This window comes from Leucoraja erinacea, chromosome 8, assembly GCF_028641065.1.
Source record: "Leucoraja erinacea ecotype New England chromosome 8, Leri_hhj_1, whole genome shotgun sequence".
NCBI lineage: Eukaryota > Metazoa > Chordata > Chondrichthyes > Rajiformes > Rajidae > Leucoraja > Leucoraja erinaceus.
The window spans coordinates 32,300,991-32,316,056 of NC_073384.1; the positions used below are offsets into that span (position 1 = coordinate 32,300,991).

Sequence of the window (15,066 nt, forward strand, 5' to 3'; positions counted from 1 at the left end):
AGTAGGGGAATTGAGGACCAGAGGATTTAGGTTCAAGGTGAAGGAGAAAAGATGTAATAGGAATCCGAGGGGTAACGTTTACACACAACGGGTGTGACTGTATGGAACAAGCAGCCAAAGGAGTTAATTGAGGCTGGGACTATCCCATCGTTTAAGAAACATTTAGACAGGTACATGGATAGGACAGGTCTGGAGGGATATGGACCAAGCACAGCAAGTGGGACTAGTGTAGCTGGGACATTATTGGCCGGTGTGGGCAAGTTGGGCCGAAGGGCCTGTTTCCACACTGTATCGCTCTAGGGCTCTTAAGTAATATCCCTCCCCAACTCAGTACACACATTACATATCCCCCACTATCCTATAGCTTTTCTACCCTCTTCCCTTCCACTAATATCCCTCCTTCCTTTACATTTCACTCCTCCTCTTCACACCTTAGCTAACAACCTTTTGTCTCCTTGTCACTTACTCCACCCATCTGCCAATCACCCCACCACCGGTATCCACCTATAATTTGTCAAGCTTTGTCCTGTCTCCACCTCTCTTTTTCCAGCTCTCTCCCCCCCTACTCCATTAGTTTGAAGAAGGGTCCCGAACCGAAACATCGCCTGTCCATTCTCGCCACGGTTGCTGGATGACTCGCTGAGTTCCCTCGGCATTTAGTTTATTTTATTTTGTAAACATGCATCTGCAGTTTCTTGTGTCTTCATTGAATGATACCAAGATATGACCTGTGGTGTCACAGTCATCGAGGGAGCGTACAGACTTGACCATGGCACCCAAGTTCAGGGTGGAACCTGGGTTTTTGGATCCGAGGTAGCAGATCCATCACTACACCATTGTGCTGCTTGTTCTCCAAACCCGCTGTTGGTCACCAATGGGCCAACTCATCAGCCACTGAAGTTTGGCATGTTTAGCAGCAGGCTTAGATTACATGTAGACTGTGTCTTTGGTTGCAATACAGCCTATGGTTTGGCACTATTATAGTTTCCCAGTATTATGATTATTAATTTATGATAATGCTGATTATTGTGTATTATCTGTGTATTGTTGCATTAATGGGCCTGTTAAGCTTCAAGTAAGGATTTCATTGTTCTGTTACCAGTACTTATGATGGTTAAACACACTTGACGTACCAGAAATTCTTATCTTAATATGTGGCTCAAAGGTGGGAGGGTATGAATTTAATAATGTTATCCCTCACATCTACTAATAAGTTAATCCTCACCTCTGTAGTGGTTGTTATAAAATAACAGTTTGCCCTGAGTGTGCTGTTGATACTTTATCATCACATGTACCTAGTTGCTATTAGTGACGTACACCCTTTTCCCTCCCTTGCACCACAGAAAACACGTGTCGTATTTTATTGCAAAATGATTTTATGAGAATTGTCCAGTGTAATATAAAACAATATTTTTCTGCTTGTAGGCTTTGAGAAGCCATCGGCTATTCAGCAAAGGGCCATTAAGCAAATAATTAAAGGAAGAGATGTCATTGCTCAGTAAGTATCTCTCGCTCAAGTTGTGTAACTACACATTGTTCAGATTGATGTGCTGATATTTAATCTGTTGATATTTTCTCCCCAGATCCCAGTCCGGAACAGGGAAGACAGCAACTTTCTGTGTGTCAGTGTTACAATGCCTGGACATTCAGGTAAGGCACCTAATAGTAGAAACAAGTAATTGTGGATGCTGTTTTACCAAGATTAGACACAAAATGCTGAAATAACTCAGCGGGTCCAGGCAGCATCTCTGGAGAACATGGATAGGTGACGTTTTGGATTGGGTTGAAGAAGCGTCCCGACTCGAAATGTTACCTATCCCTGTTCTCCAGAGATGTTGCCTGACCTGCTGACTTACTCCAGCACTATGTGTCTTTCCTTAATACACACTAATAGCTGGATTTAACTATATTTTTAGTAAACCGATTATATTTCAAAATTGCGTACAGGGAATAATTAAGGATATGATTTGCTGAGATTTATTTCAGTAGTAATGTGGGATTAATAAGGGCCATTTTGCAGTTCATAGTGGAATGTTGATTGTTTCTCTCTTTAAAGCACTTTTTTTCAACCTAGGTTCGTGAGACCCAGGCTCTCATACTGGCGCCAACACGGGAGCTGGCAGGGCAGATACAGAAGGTAACGACTCCAGTTTTTACAAGGCAGGCTTTCTTCAAAAGTCAAGAGTGTTTTATTGTCATATGTCCCAGGTAGAACGATGAAATTCTTACTTGCTGCAGTGCAACAGAATATGCAAACATCGTATGATATGACAAAAGAGAGAGAGAAAAGAAAATCTCAATGTGTGTATGCATACACACATACTCACAACACACACACACACACACACACCTCAAAAAACAAACAAAATAGTGCAACAATAATAATGATAGTCTATTGTAGTTCAGAGTCTATATGAGGTTGTAGTGTTTAATAGCCTGATGGCTGTAGGGAAGAAGCTGTTCCTGAACCTAAACGTTACGGTTTTCAGGCTCCTGTACCTTCTTCCCGCTGGCAATGGTGAAATGAGTATATGGCCAGGATGGTGTGGGTCTCTGATGATGCTGGCTGCCTTTTTGAGGCAGCGACTCCGATAAATCCCTTTGATGGTGGGGAGGTCAGAGCCGGCGATGGACTGGGCAGTGTTCACCACTTTTTGCCATAAAACAACGTGAAATATTTCTTCTTCTTTTGTGTGGCATGCACAGCCTAAAGTTCTATTTGCACAACTTGTTCTATTTGATCTTCTGGTTGTGCGCGTCGAGTTGATTACATTAATCGAAATGATCAGCCAAGTTGGATGATCAGCCATGATCATATTGAATGGCGGTGCAGGCTCGAAGGGCCGAATGGCCTACTCTGTCACCTATTTTCTATGTTTCTATGAAACAGGGCGGACCACGTGAAGGTTGCAATCTTCCACCCTGTGAAATATTTGATTTCTTCCTACACAGTCCCTGTAACTGGGTGCTCCGCTTCGCTCCTGTGTGTTTGTTGGTTAATTGGCTTCTGTAAATTGCCCCTTAGTGTGTAGGAAGTGGATGTGAAATTGGGATTACAGAACTAGTGTGACTGGGTGATCGATGGTCAGCATGGACTCAGTGGGCCGAAGGGCCTGTTTCCATGCTGTATGTTTCAATCAATATAACTGGAGGCTCAGTGACGGATTACGTTCTAGATGAAGGGTGATAGACATCTAGTACGGGAGGTGGTGCTGAGTTACAAAGATCAACCATCATATTACTGAGTGATAGAGTAAGCACAAAGAGCTGAATCATCTACACCTACTTCTGATGATTATCCAGTAAGCATTTTGAGAAGCTGTTCATCTGATAGCTTTCACTAAGAATCATTGTGCGTTGTCATGGTGTCTTGTTAAACATGATTGAACTGACATCTACCTATCTAGACTTAAGAGGTGTCTTTAAAAGCAAAGCGCAAGTAAGATATCACAACATATCTAGTGAGTAATTAACACCTTAATTCTTAAATTGGAAATTGGAAGTAATGACCCTGCCAACCAATGTCTGTTCATATCTTCAGATAGCTTCCATTCATATAATATCTTCCAAAATCTCCAAGATGTCCGAATGAGATCAGTATGGATTACTTTATGCTGTAAGCTGGTTGGGGTACGTAGAGAGCAGTCTTGCTCTTCCCTGCAATATTCCTAAGATCTAGACATGAGGAACTGCAGATACAGGTTACAAAAAGTGCTGGTAGACAAAAATGCTGGAGAAACTCAGCGGGTGAGGCAACATCTATGGAATGAAGGAGTCGGTGACGTTTCGGGTCGAGACCCTTCTTCAGACCGTCGCTCCATAGATGCTGCCTCACCCGCTGAGTTTCTCCAGCATTTTTGTCTACCTTAGATTTTTCCAGCATCTGCAGTTCTTTCTTAAACAAAAAGTGCTGGTGTAACTCAGCTGATCGGACAGCACTTTGGATTGAGATCCCTGTCTGAAGAAGGGTCCCGACCAAAAACGTCACCTATCCATGTTCACCAGAGATGTTGCCGAACCCGCTAAGTTACTCCGACACTTTGTGTCCTTTTTTTTTATTCCTAAGATCTGCCATTCCTCATTCTTACTATTTAAAGCTTTGAGGAAGTTTTCTGGAATCAGATGAGGAAGACAATCCACACTTTGTGAATCTCAACTTCCTCAATTTCTTAATTAGCAACTTTTTAAGATACAGTGCCATTTCAGTGTGTTGTGTGTGTGTGTTGGTCACCTCCCTCGCTCTGGCTGACCACATCAACCTACTGTGTGTTGTGTGTGTGTTGGTCACCGCCCTCGCTCTGGCTGACTACATCAACCTGTGTGTGTGTGTGTTGATGAGGTACCCTCACCCTCGGTGACTACATGAACGTGCAGTGTGTATGTTGGTCATGTACCCTCGCTCTGGGTGAATACATGAACCTACTGTGTATGTGTATGTTGGTCAGCTCCCTCACTCCGGGTGAATACATGAACCTACTGTGTGTGTTGGTCAGGTGCTGCTCGCCCTCGGTGACTACATGAACGTACAGTGCCACGCTTGTATCGGAGGGACCAACGTTGGAGAAGATATCCGGAAGTTGGACTACGGGCAGCATGTAGTTGCTGGGACTCCGGGCCGTGTATTCGGTAAGGAACCCGTTTTAGCCATTTATTTTTAATCATCACACATTTAATTCCTTTTAAACAAGTTCGCCGGTCTGCATTTTTAACCTTAATACCTTAACTAGGTAAATACTGTATTTACCCCTTGCACATGGTCAGTTTTGGCAATCACAATGAATCACTCAAGTATTTTCCCACCCTTCTCCATGGTGCAAGTATTAAATACAAGAGCACATAGCTTTGAGGTAAGAGGGGCAAAGTTTAAAGATGTGTGGGGCAAGACTTTTATACACACAGGGTGGTGGTGGTGGTGAAGGCAGATACAATAGTGTTTAAAAGGCTATTAGATACAGTGCATTCAGAAAGTATTCAGACCCCTTCACTTTTTCCACATTTTGTTACGTTACAGCCTTATTTTAGAATGGATTAAATTCTTTTTTTTTGTCGTTAATCTACACACAATACCCCAGAATGAAGAATCGAAAAATTTAGAGATTTTTGAAAAGTAATTAAAAAGAAATAACTGAAATATCACATTTACATAAGTATTCTGACCCTTTGCTGTGACACTCAAAATTGAGCTTAGGTTCATCCTGTTTCCTTTGATTATCCTTGAGATGTTTGTACAACTTGAGGAGTCCACCAGTGGTAAATTCAATTGATTGGACATGATTTGGAAAGGCACACACCTGTCTATATAAGGTCCCACAGTTGACAGTGCATGTCAGAGCAAATACCAAGTCATGACAACGAAGGAATTGTCTGCAGACCACCGAGACAGGATTTTGTCAAGACACAGATCTGGGGAAGGGTATAAAACAATTTCTGCACCATTGCAGGTCCCGAAGAGCACAGTGGCCTCCGTCATTCTTAAATGGAAGAACTTTGGTACCACCAGGACTCTTCATAGAGCTGGTCGCCCGGCCAAACTGAGCAAACGGAGGAGACAGGGAGGTGACCAAGAACCCGATGGCCACTCTGACAGAACTCCAGAATTCCTCTTTGGAGATGGGAGAACCTTCCAGAAGGACAACTATATCTGCAGCACTCCACCTATCAGGCCTTTATGGTAGAGTGGCCATCCGGAAGTTACTCCTCAGTAAAAAGGCACATGACAGTCCGCTTGGAGTTTGCCAAAAGGCACCTAAAGGACTCTCAGACCATGAGAAACAAGATTCTCTGGTCTGATGAACCCAAGATTGAATTCTTCGGCCTGAATGCCAAGCATCGCTTCTGGAGGAACTCAAGCACTGCTCATCACGTGAAGCATGGTGGTGGCAGCATCATGCTGTGGGGATGTTTTTCAGTGGTAGGAACTGGGAGACTAGTTAGGATCAAGGGAAAGATGAACGGAGCAAAGTGGAGAGAGATCCTTGATGAAAACCTGCTCCAGAGCGTGCAGGACCTCAGACTGGGGCGGAGGTTCACCTTCCAACAGGACAACGTCCCTAAGCACACAGCCAAGACAACACAGGAGTGGCTTCATGACAAGTCTCTGAATGTCCTTGAGTGGCCCAGCTAGAGCCCAGACTTGAACCCGATCGAACATCTCTGGAGATAGAAAATAGCTGTGCATTGATGCTCCCCATCCAACCTGACAGAGCTTGAGAGGATCTGCAGAGAAGAATGGGAGAAATTACCCAAATACAGGTGTGCCAAGCTTGTAGCATCATACCCAAGAAGACTTGAGGCTGTAATCGCTGCCAAAGGTGCCTCAACAAAGTACTGAGTAAAGGGTCTGAATACTTATGTAAATGTGATATTTCAGTTATTTATTTTTAATTACTTTGCAAAAATTTCTAAGCACTTGTTTTTGCTTTTTTATTATGGAGGTATTGTGGCTAGATTGATGATTAAAAAAATGAATGTAATCCATTTTAGAATAAGACTGTAATGTAACAAAATGTGGAAAAAGTGAAGGGGTTGAATACTTTCTGAATGCACATGGACCTGCAGGGAATGGAAGGATATGGATCATGTGCAGACAAAGGAGATTAGTTTAACTTGGCCTGAAGTTCAGCACAGACATTGTGGGCTGAAGGGCCTGGTACTGTGCTGTACTGTTCTATGTTCTTATCAAATGACAGGAGCAGGCCAGCAGTCTTCCAAGACTTTAACCTTTACTGAGCTTCTACTCCAAACTGCATGACTGACAATAACTTCAGAGGTCACATGGAAGGGATTTTAATTGTAGGTTTTATTTCACAGATATGATACGGAGACGGAGTTTGAGGACTCGTGCCATCAAAATGTTGGTTCTGGATGAAGCAGATGAGATGCTGAACAAAGGTAACTGCTCGCTAAATTCTGCGACCAGGTTCAATCAGTGTGTAGTATTCCTTTCGGTGAAGAAGTAGAAGAGGAGTTACAGCTAAAGCCTTTACATTTTTAACGGGAATCTGGAGGATGATCATGAGGAAATATTTTACAACATCTGGGGGGGGGGGGGGGGGGGGGGGGGGGTAGAAAGAAGACCAGGACATCGCTTACAAATTTGTGTCAAGATCAGGAAATGCAGAATCAGCTGGCTCTACGAAGACACAAGGAACTGCAGATGGCTGATGTTTCAGGTCGGGCCCTTCTTCAGACTGATGGTTATGGTTAGATGAAGAAGGGTTCTGACCAGAAACGTCGTCTGTACATTGCCTCCACAGATGCTGCCTGGCCCGCTGAGTTCCTCCAGCTCGGTAATTTTATATACTGTACCTGAAACAAGCAGTGGAATTGCAGAGAAATTGTAAGCCGTATGGCTTCCCATTTTCCATCGTCTGACCAGTTGTTTCACGAGTCCTAAGACTAAAACTGTTTGAATCATTGTTTTAAATCAACACATCTGTGGAAGGCTACTGATTTAGTGCTGAATTGTGACTGTGACTAGCGTCAAGGATTGTATTTGAGATGAGGTGTGGGCGGTGGGTGTTGTGTGTCTGACGGCACCCTGTAGCTTGGTTTCCCACCTGCAGGTTTTAAGGAGCAGATCTATGACGTGTACAGGTACTTGCCGCCGGCCACACAGGTGATTCTCATCAGCGCCACCCTTCCCCACGAGATCCTGGAAATGACCAACAAGTTCATGACCGACCCCATCCGAATCTTGGTCAAACGGTACGTGTCTCCCTGTTTGCCTCAGAAGCTCATAGTGTTGTTTGTGTCATTTCAACATAGGGAGAGGTTGGATAGGCTAAGACTTTTTCCTTTGGAATGTAGGAGGCTGGGAGGTGGCCTGATTGAGGTGTACGGGACAACTTTTAATTGGACTTTACAGCAATTTATCTTGCACTAAATGTTATTCCCTTTATCCTGTATCTGTGCACTGTGGACAGTTTGATGGTAATTATGTATAGTCTTTCCACTGACTGGATAGCATGCAACAAAACAGCTTTTCACTGTACTTTGGTACACATGAGAATAAACCAGACTAAACTGAACTGATAAACGAAACCAAAAAATAAATCAGGTGTTCAGAAACTAAGTGGTGGCATTATTCCCAAAGTCTGTTTGGTTCCATTTAAGCATGAAAGGGTGCAGAGAAGATTTACAAGGACAGGCTAGGACTTTATTCCTAGGAGGAAGGCTGAGGGGTGATCTTACAGAGATGGATAAAATCATGAAGGAAATAGATAGGATCAATGCACAGCCTTTTTTTCCAGGGTGGGGGAATCAAGAACCAGAGGACGTGGGTTTAATGTGAGTGGGGAAAGATTTAATAGGAACCTGAGGAGCAACTTTTTCCACACAGACTGGTGGGCATATGGAATGAGCTGCCAGAGAAGAGGAAGCAGTCTGAAAAAGAGCCCCCAACTCGAAAAGCCACCCATTCCTTTTCTCCAGAGATGCTGCCTGGCTCACTGAGTTACTTCAGAACTTTGTGTCTATATGCCAGAAGAGGTAGTTTAGGCAGGTTCTAAAACGGCATTTAAAATACACTTGGACAGGTACATGGTTAGCAAAGGTTAGAGGGATATGGGCCAAACGAGGGCAGATGGGACTAGTGTAGATGGGGTATCTTGGTCGGTATGGACCTCTCAAAGCCCAGTCTGCCAACCTACCTTGTTGCAGCTTTTGCACTTTTTGTTTTCTCAGTAGCATAAAACTATATTCTGCACTGTTTCCTCTCTCTTCATACTCGTATGGTTTGTTTTACCTGTATTGCAAGCAGAACAGGGTTTCACACTTTGACTCTCTGACTCTATTTACATTCTGACAGATCCGTTTCCCATTTTGTTCTCTTCATGCTTTGGGGTTAGTGTTGTAGAAATAGAAATATAGACATTTCATATATATGATTGTATGCAAGTATTACTGGTATTGAAGAGGTTTTACTCTAGCAGACTGACCTGAAAATCAGAAATTGACCTATTTCCAATGATAGCTTAAAATGTATTCACAGGGACAATTCAGATGTCTGCTGTTTTAGGATTAGGTTTATTATTGTCGCGTGCACCAAAGTTTTGCATGCTCTCCCAATTGAGTTCAAACTCAAGTACAATAGGTAGAGCAAAGGGGAAGATACAGAGTGCAGAATATAGTTGTCAGCATTGTAACACACCAGTTCCAGAGACAAAGTCCAATGTCCGCAATGGGGTAGAGGAGAATCGGATGGTGACCATGCTTATGGAAGAACTGTTCAGAAGCCTGATAACAGGGGAAGAACTTATTCCTGACCCTGGTGGTGCGAGTTTTCAAGCTTCTGAACCTTCTGCCGGCAAGAAGGAATGGCCGGTGTGGGTCTAGTTTAAATGGGGGCTTCTTGATCGGCATGGACGAGTTTTAATGTGACTATGTTTTGCCCGCAGTGATGAGTTGACCTTGGAAGGAATCAAACAGTTCTTTGTGGCAGTTGAAAGGGAGGAGTGGAAATTTGATACCCTGTGCGATCTTTACGACACGCTGACCATTACCCAGGCTGTCATCTTCTGCAACACCAAGCGGAAGGTACCGGAACATTCCTTCTCCACCCCTGCCGAATTATACATTGTAGCCACAGCTTATCATCAATTCCTTTTACGCATTTTGAAAATGAGAAACAACATATTTTTGATTCATCTCAAGGGCACACAGGAAGTAAACACTATTGCCTCACAGATCTGTATTTATTATGATCATAGAAACATAGAAATTAGGTGCAGGAGTAGGCCATTCGGCCCTTCGAGCCTGCACCGCCATTCAATATGATCATGGCTGATCATCCAACTCAGTATCCCGTACCTGCCTTCTCTCCATACCCCCTGATCCCCTTAGCCACAAGGGCCACATCTAACTCCCTCTTAAATATAGCCAATGAACTGGCCTCACTACCCTCTGTGGCAGAGAGTTCCAGAGATTCACCACTCTCTGCGTGAAAAAAGTTCTTCTCATCTCGGTTTTAAAGGATTTCCCCTTTATCCTTAAGCTGTGACCCCTTGTCCTGGACTTCCCTAACATCGGGAACAATCTACCTGCATCTAGCCTGTCCAACCGGCGTGGACTCTGGAATTTGTTTGTTCCCTGTCACAATATAACAGGAAGAAGTCACACAGCACAGAAACAGGCCCTTTGACCCAACTCGTCCATGCCAATCAACTTGCTCCATTCGTGTCAGTCCCATTCGCATGTAGTTGGATCCATATCCCTCTAAACCTTCCCTATTCATGTAGCCGCCCAAATGTCTTTTTATGCTGTTATAGTTCCTGCTTCAACTATCCTCTGGTAGTCATTCCATATGCCCACCACACTGTGAGTGAAAGGGTTGCCCCTTGGGTTTCACTTAAATCTTCCCCCCTCACCTCAAACCTACGTCCCCTGGTTCTTCATTTCCCTACTCTGGATTAAAGACATTCAGAGGTCGCGATTGGCCGCCTCACCCGGCCTAGGCGCTACATTTTCGGAGGGTGGGGGTGGGGGAAGGTTGTCTGGATTAACGGAGGGCACACCACCAATTGCTGGAAAATTGAGGGTGGACCTGTATTTTGCTTGCAAGTGCCAATTGGGGTTCAGAACTGCTCGGCTCAAAGCGAAGGTAAACAGCCAGCTGTTTTCAGTGACCGTGTCTTTACCGCAGGTCGACTGGCTGACTGAGAAAATGCGAGAGGCCAACTTCACGGTGTCCTCCATGCACGGCGACATGCCGCAGAAGGAAAGGGAGTCCATCATGAAGGAGTTCCGCTCTGGTGCCAGGTGGGTAATGCAGAGGGTTCCCACCCCTCGGCTAGCAATTTCCAGTGCCTGAGATGGTGTACAGCTAGTGCCTGTGTCCTCTCCTCTCTGTTTTCCAGCCGGGTGCTCATTTCCACAGACGTCTGGGCCAGAGGGTTGGACGTTCCCCAGGTGTCGCTGATCATAAACTACGACCTACCCAACAACAGAGAGCTCTACATCCACAGGTAATCGCCAGGGGCTGCACTGCGCCGAGCCTCACAACGCCACAAGCCCATGGTCCTGATGGTCCTGGTTCTCTTTATAATCCAGTTCATGTGTGAAGTTGCATCAGGTTCGTAGAGCAGTACTGCATAAAAACAGGGTATTTGGCCCACCTTGTCCATGCCGACCAAGTTGGCACACTGGGCTCAGCCCATTTGCCTGCATATGGTTTATAAACCTGTCCTGACAATATATCTGTTCAAATGTCTTAAAAGTCGGAATTATTTTTGCTTATATAGCTTCCTCTGGCAGCACATTCCAATAAGGACTACCCTCTAAGTGGAAAAAGTTGCCCATGAGGTCCCTCTTAAATCTCTTCCCTCTCACCATAAGCCTGTGGCTCTAGTTTTAGAACCTTCTATCCTGGGAAAAAGGCTGATGATGATGATATCCATGCCCCTCATGATCTTATAAACCTCAATAAGATCACCCCTCATCCTCCTACGCTTCAACAAAAAAAGTCCCAGTCTATCCTACCTCTCCCTTTAACTCAAGCCCAGGTAACGTCCGGGTGAATCTCTTGTGCTCCCTTTCCAACTTGACGGCATCCTTCCTGTAGCTGGGTGACCAGGACTTCCCACGGTGTTCCTGGTGGGGTCTCTCCAACCACTTGTACCGCAGCATCACAATCTCCTGCCACGATGCTTATGTTGAAATTCAGAGTATCCAAGCACCACCTGATAATTATTTCCCTGGTTGTGTGTTTCAAACAATCTGTATTTACAGCCAATTTATTTTAAAGAAATACTGTATTAAAATACAAAGTAAGTAAACGACTTGACTGAAGATAAAACATTCAAGTTTGAGAATGTTGCCAGGACTCGAGGGCCTGAGCTATAGGGAGTGGTTGAGCAGACTAGGTTTTTATTCCTTGGAGTGTAGGAGGCTGAAGGGTGATCTTATAGAGGTGTGTAAAATCATGAAGGGAATAGGTTGCGTAAATGTCTTTTTTTGTGGGGTTGGGGAATCAAGAACCAGACGACATAAGTTCAAGGGAAAGGGTTTAATAGAAATCTGGGAGGCAACTTTTTCCACACACAGGGTTGTGGGCATATGGAACGAGCTGCCAGAGGAGGTAGTTGAAGCAGGTACTATAATAACATTTAAAAGACTTTTGGATAGGTACATGGATAGGAAGGGTTTAGCGGGATGTGGGCCAAATGCGGGCAGGTGGGACTAACCAAAGGGCGTGTTTCCATGCTGTATTGTTCTGTGTTGGGAAATGCTAAGAGATCAGAGGAGTGTTTAACGTAACAATCAGCTTTACTTGGAGAATGTCCCTGCATGCAGCCTCAGCGGGGGGGTGGAGGGGTTGACATCTCTCCCTCCCCCATCCCTCCAGCACTGGCTCATGATGTTTCTTTCTGTTGCAGGATCGGCCGATCTGGTCGTTACGGCCGCAAAGGCGTGGCCATCAACTTTGTGAAGAACGACGACATCCGTATTCTGCGGGATATTGAACAGTACTACTCCACACAGATCGATGAGATGCCCATGAACGGTGAGCCCTGGTCACAATCCCTCACGGCTGGCTGGCTGTCTGTCAGACAGAGGCTGGGCAAGGCTGGAGTCACAGTTACAGACACACAAGGAGTCGCAGATGCTTGAGTCATAGTTATTGGGCAAATTGTCGACCAACGGCTAGCAACTGAACTGTTTTATCAGCACTAATAATAAATTAATGGCATCAATAGTAAACTGGGATCCGTTAGCTTGCACTAAATTCCCCATTGAACATGGCCTGTGGAATACAAGCACCAGACCATGGGAGGCCTTGGATAGTGTTGATACACCATAGAACAGTACAGGAACAGGCCCTTCAGCCCACAAAAGTCTTAAACGCCACTATCATATCTGCCTCCACCACCCCCTGTCAGTTAAAAAAGACTTTGCCTGCACACCTCCTTTAAACCGTGCCCCTCTCACCATACAGCTATTCCCTCTGAACTTTGATATTTCCATCCTGGGGAAATGGTTCTGACTGGTTGTTTTACCATTGTCAATTTCAGTCAGAACGAGCGATGCTCACTGTATTATGCTCCTAACTGAGCTGAGAAAATGCCAGGACAAACATGGGTGACAGTACCCCTTGATGTTCATAATGATAATCATAATCATACTTTATTAGCCAAGTATGTTTTGCAGCATGCGAGGAATTTGATTTGCCATACAGTCATACCAATAAAAAGCAACAAGACACACTAAATCAATTTTAACATAAACATCCATCACAGTGACTCCCCCATATTCCTCACTGTGATGGAAGGCGAAAAAAAAAGTTCAATCTCTTTCCTTCTTTGTTCTCCCGCGATCGGAGGCCTCGAGCCTTCCGTTGACAGGGACGATCTTGGCTCCTGTAGCCTGGCGTTCAGGCCCTCCGTGTCAGGGCAATTAAGCTCCCGCATCGGGGGGATCTCAGCTTCCCGTGCCAGGCGATCGGACCCCGGGTTGGGGCTGGTCGAGCCTCATGCGAGCGTCCCGACATAAATCTCTACCCGAGACTGCGAGCTCCTCGATGTTGAAATCCAATGGCACATCGATCCCAGGCAAGGGATCGCAGGCTCCGATGGTAAGTCCACGGCCTTGCAGTGGGGCTCAAAGTCAGTCTCGAGCAAGGCCTCCAGCTCCATGATGTTAGGCCGCAGAGCGACCGGAGATATGATGCGGAATATCGCATCTCCGGCAGGGAAGAGATTGAAAAAAGTTTCCCCCGACCCACCCCCCACATAAAATAAACCAGGGAACATTAACACAAACTTATAAAAACACAATAAAAATAACAAAAAAGACGGACAGACCATTGGTGAGGCTGCCATCGCTGTTGGTGCCCCCGGGTGGCGCCACCAGTTGCCTTTTACCCACTTGCACCGTATTAAGCCATAAATAATGTTAAGTCTAGAAGGAGTGAATCCTTCGACCTTCTTCTGACACTTTGGTTTGATATAATTTTGCTTCTACTTCACTTCCCTGTAACTTCTGCTCTTGGAATCCACAAATCATTCTATCTATCGTTTACCTTCCACAGCTCCCTAGGATGAAGAATTCCAAAGATTCACTGCACTCCTCCTTAACTCTGTTTGAAATGTAACATCCTCACCACATTCACCCAGTCAAGTTCCCTCTGAGTCTTGAGGTTCAAAATAATCACTTATCGTTCCACAAAACTCCACCGCGTATAAGCTGAACCTTTCATCTGCCAGTGTCTTCGTCCAGGGATCCTTTGAGATACCTTTAACGCAAGTCAATCCCTCGGTGAATAAAAATTGGGTGGCACAGTGGTAGAGGTGCTCTTTGGAGGCATTTTTCAGAAGATATTAAGTTTTATGCCGCAGATTTTGAATGGAATGTGTTGGTCGAGTTTAGATTATGCCAAATTAACATGAATATGTTAACATTCTCTATTTGTTTCTTTTCCAGTTGCTGATCTTATATAAGGGGAATGGAAAGAGCAGAGGGTCTGAATGACCAACGGATCGCATTTCTTTCGCTTCTGTAGAACAACCACTGGATGATGTAGATCCAAAGAAATTCTTCTGTTTTTCACACCTGATGTTGGTTTCAGTACCCCCTCATTTTGTAAAGTAATGTTTTTGGTTTCTTTTGTATGCAAGGGATTGCTTGGATTTTCTTTTACGACATTGGTAAATGCATTTTAGTATTGAATCTGCAACTGTAACACTGTTTGTGGATACCATTTAACCATTAAAGTTTGGTATCAATTTTCCTTCAATTCTCATCTAAAATGCACGATATTTAGTGTAATTTAGAGATACAGCATGGAAATGGGCCTTATGGCCTACAGTCCGTGAAAATACCATCGATCACCTGTTCATACTAGTTCTATGTTATTCCATTTTCTCAGCCACTCTTGGTGAGGAAAGGTTGCCTAATCTCCTATGAAGATGTTGGAAATACATGTGAAATTAATAATCGATGGGTGATACTGGAAACCATTGATTTCAAAACAGTGTGATATGCAAGGATAATGAGATACAATACCTCACTAGGGGTAGTTTACTGAGGCCAATTGACCTACAAACTCGCATGTCTTTGGGATGTGGGAGA

General features: G+C 44.5%; 1 protein-coding gene across 1 annotated transcript in view; it reads left to right on the top strand.

The window, feature by feature from the left end:
• eif4a3 (eukaryotic translation initiation factor 4A3) overlaps positions 1-14,731 on the top strand; it is a 165,823-nt gene extending 151,092 nt beyond the window's left edge. Inside the window, exons 3-13 of the mRNA XM_055639332.1 lie at positions 1,426-1,498; positions 1,584-1,650; positions 2,075-2,137; positions 4,494-4,626; positions 6,811-6,891; positions 7,566-7,707; positions 9,399-9,537; positions 10,643-10,758; positions 10,857-10,964; positions 12,375-12,502; positions 14,419-14,731. Coding sequence (XP_055495307.1) covers positions 1,426-1,498; positions 1,584-1,650; positions 2,075-2,137; positions 4,494-4,626; positions 6,811-6,891; positions 7,566-7,707; positions 9,399-9,537; positions 10,643-10,758; positions 10,857-10,964; positions 12,375-12,502; positions 14,419-14,435 — 1,067 coding nt within the window. The 3' untranslated portion in view covers positions 14,436-14,731. The remainder of the gene's footprint in view (positions 1-1,425; positions 1,499-1,583; positions 1,651-2,074; positions 2,138-4,493; positions 4,627-6,810; positions 6,892-7,565; positions 7,708-9,398; positions 9,538-10,642; positions 10,759-10,856; positions 10,965-12,374; positions 12,503-14,418) is intronic.
• The last annotated feature ends 335 nt before the right edge of the window (positions 14,732-15,066 follow it).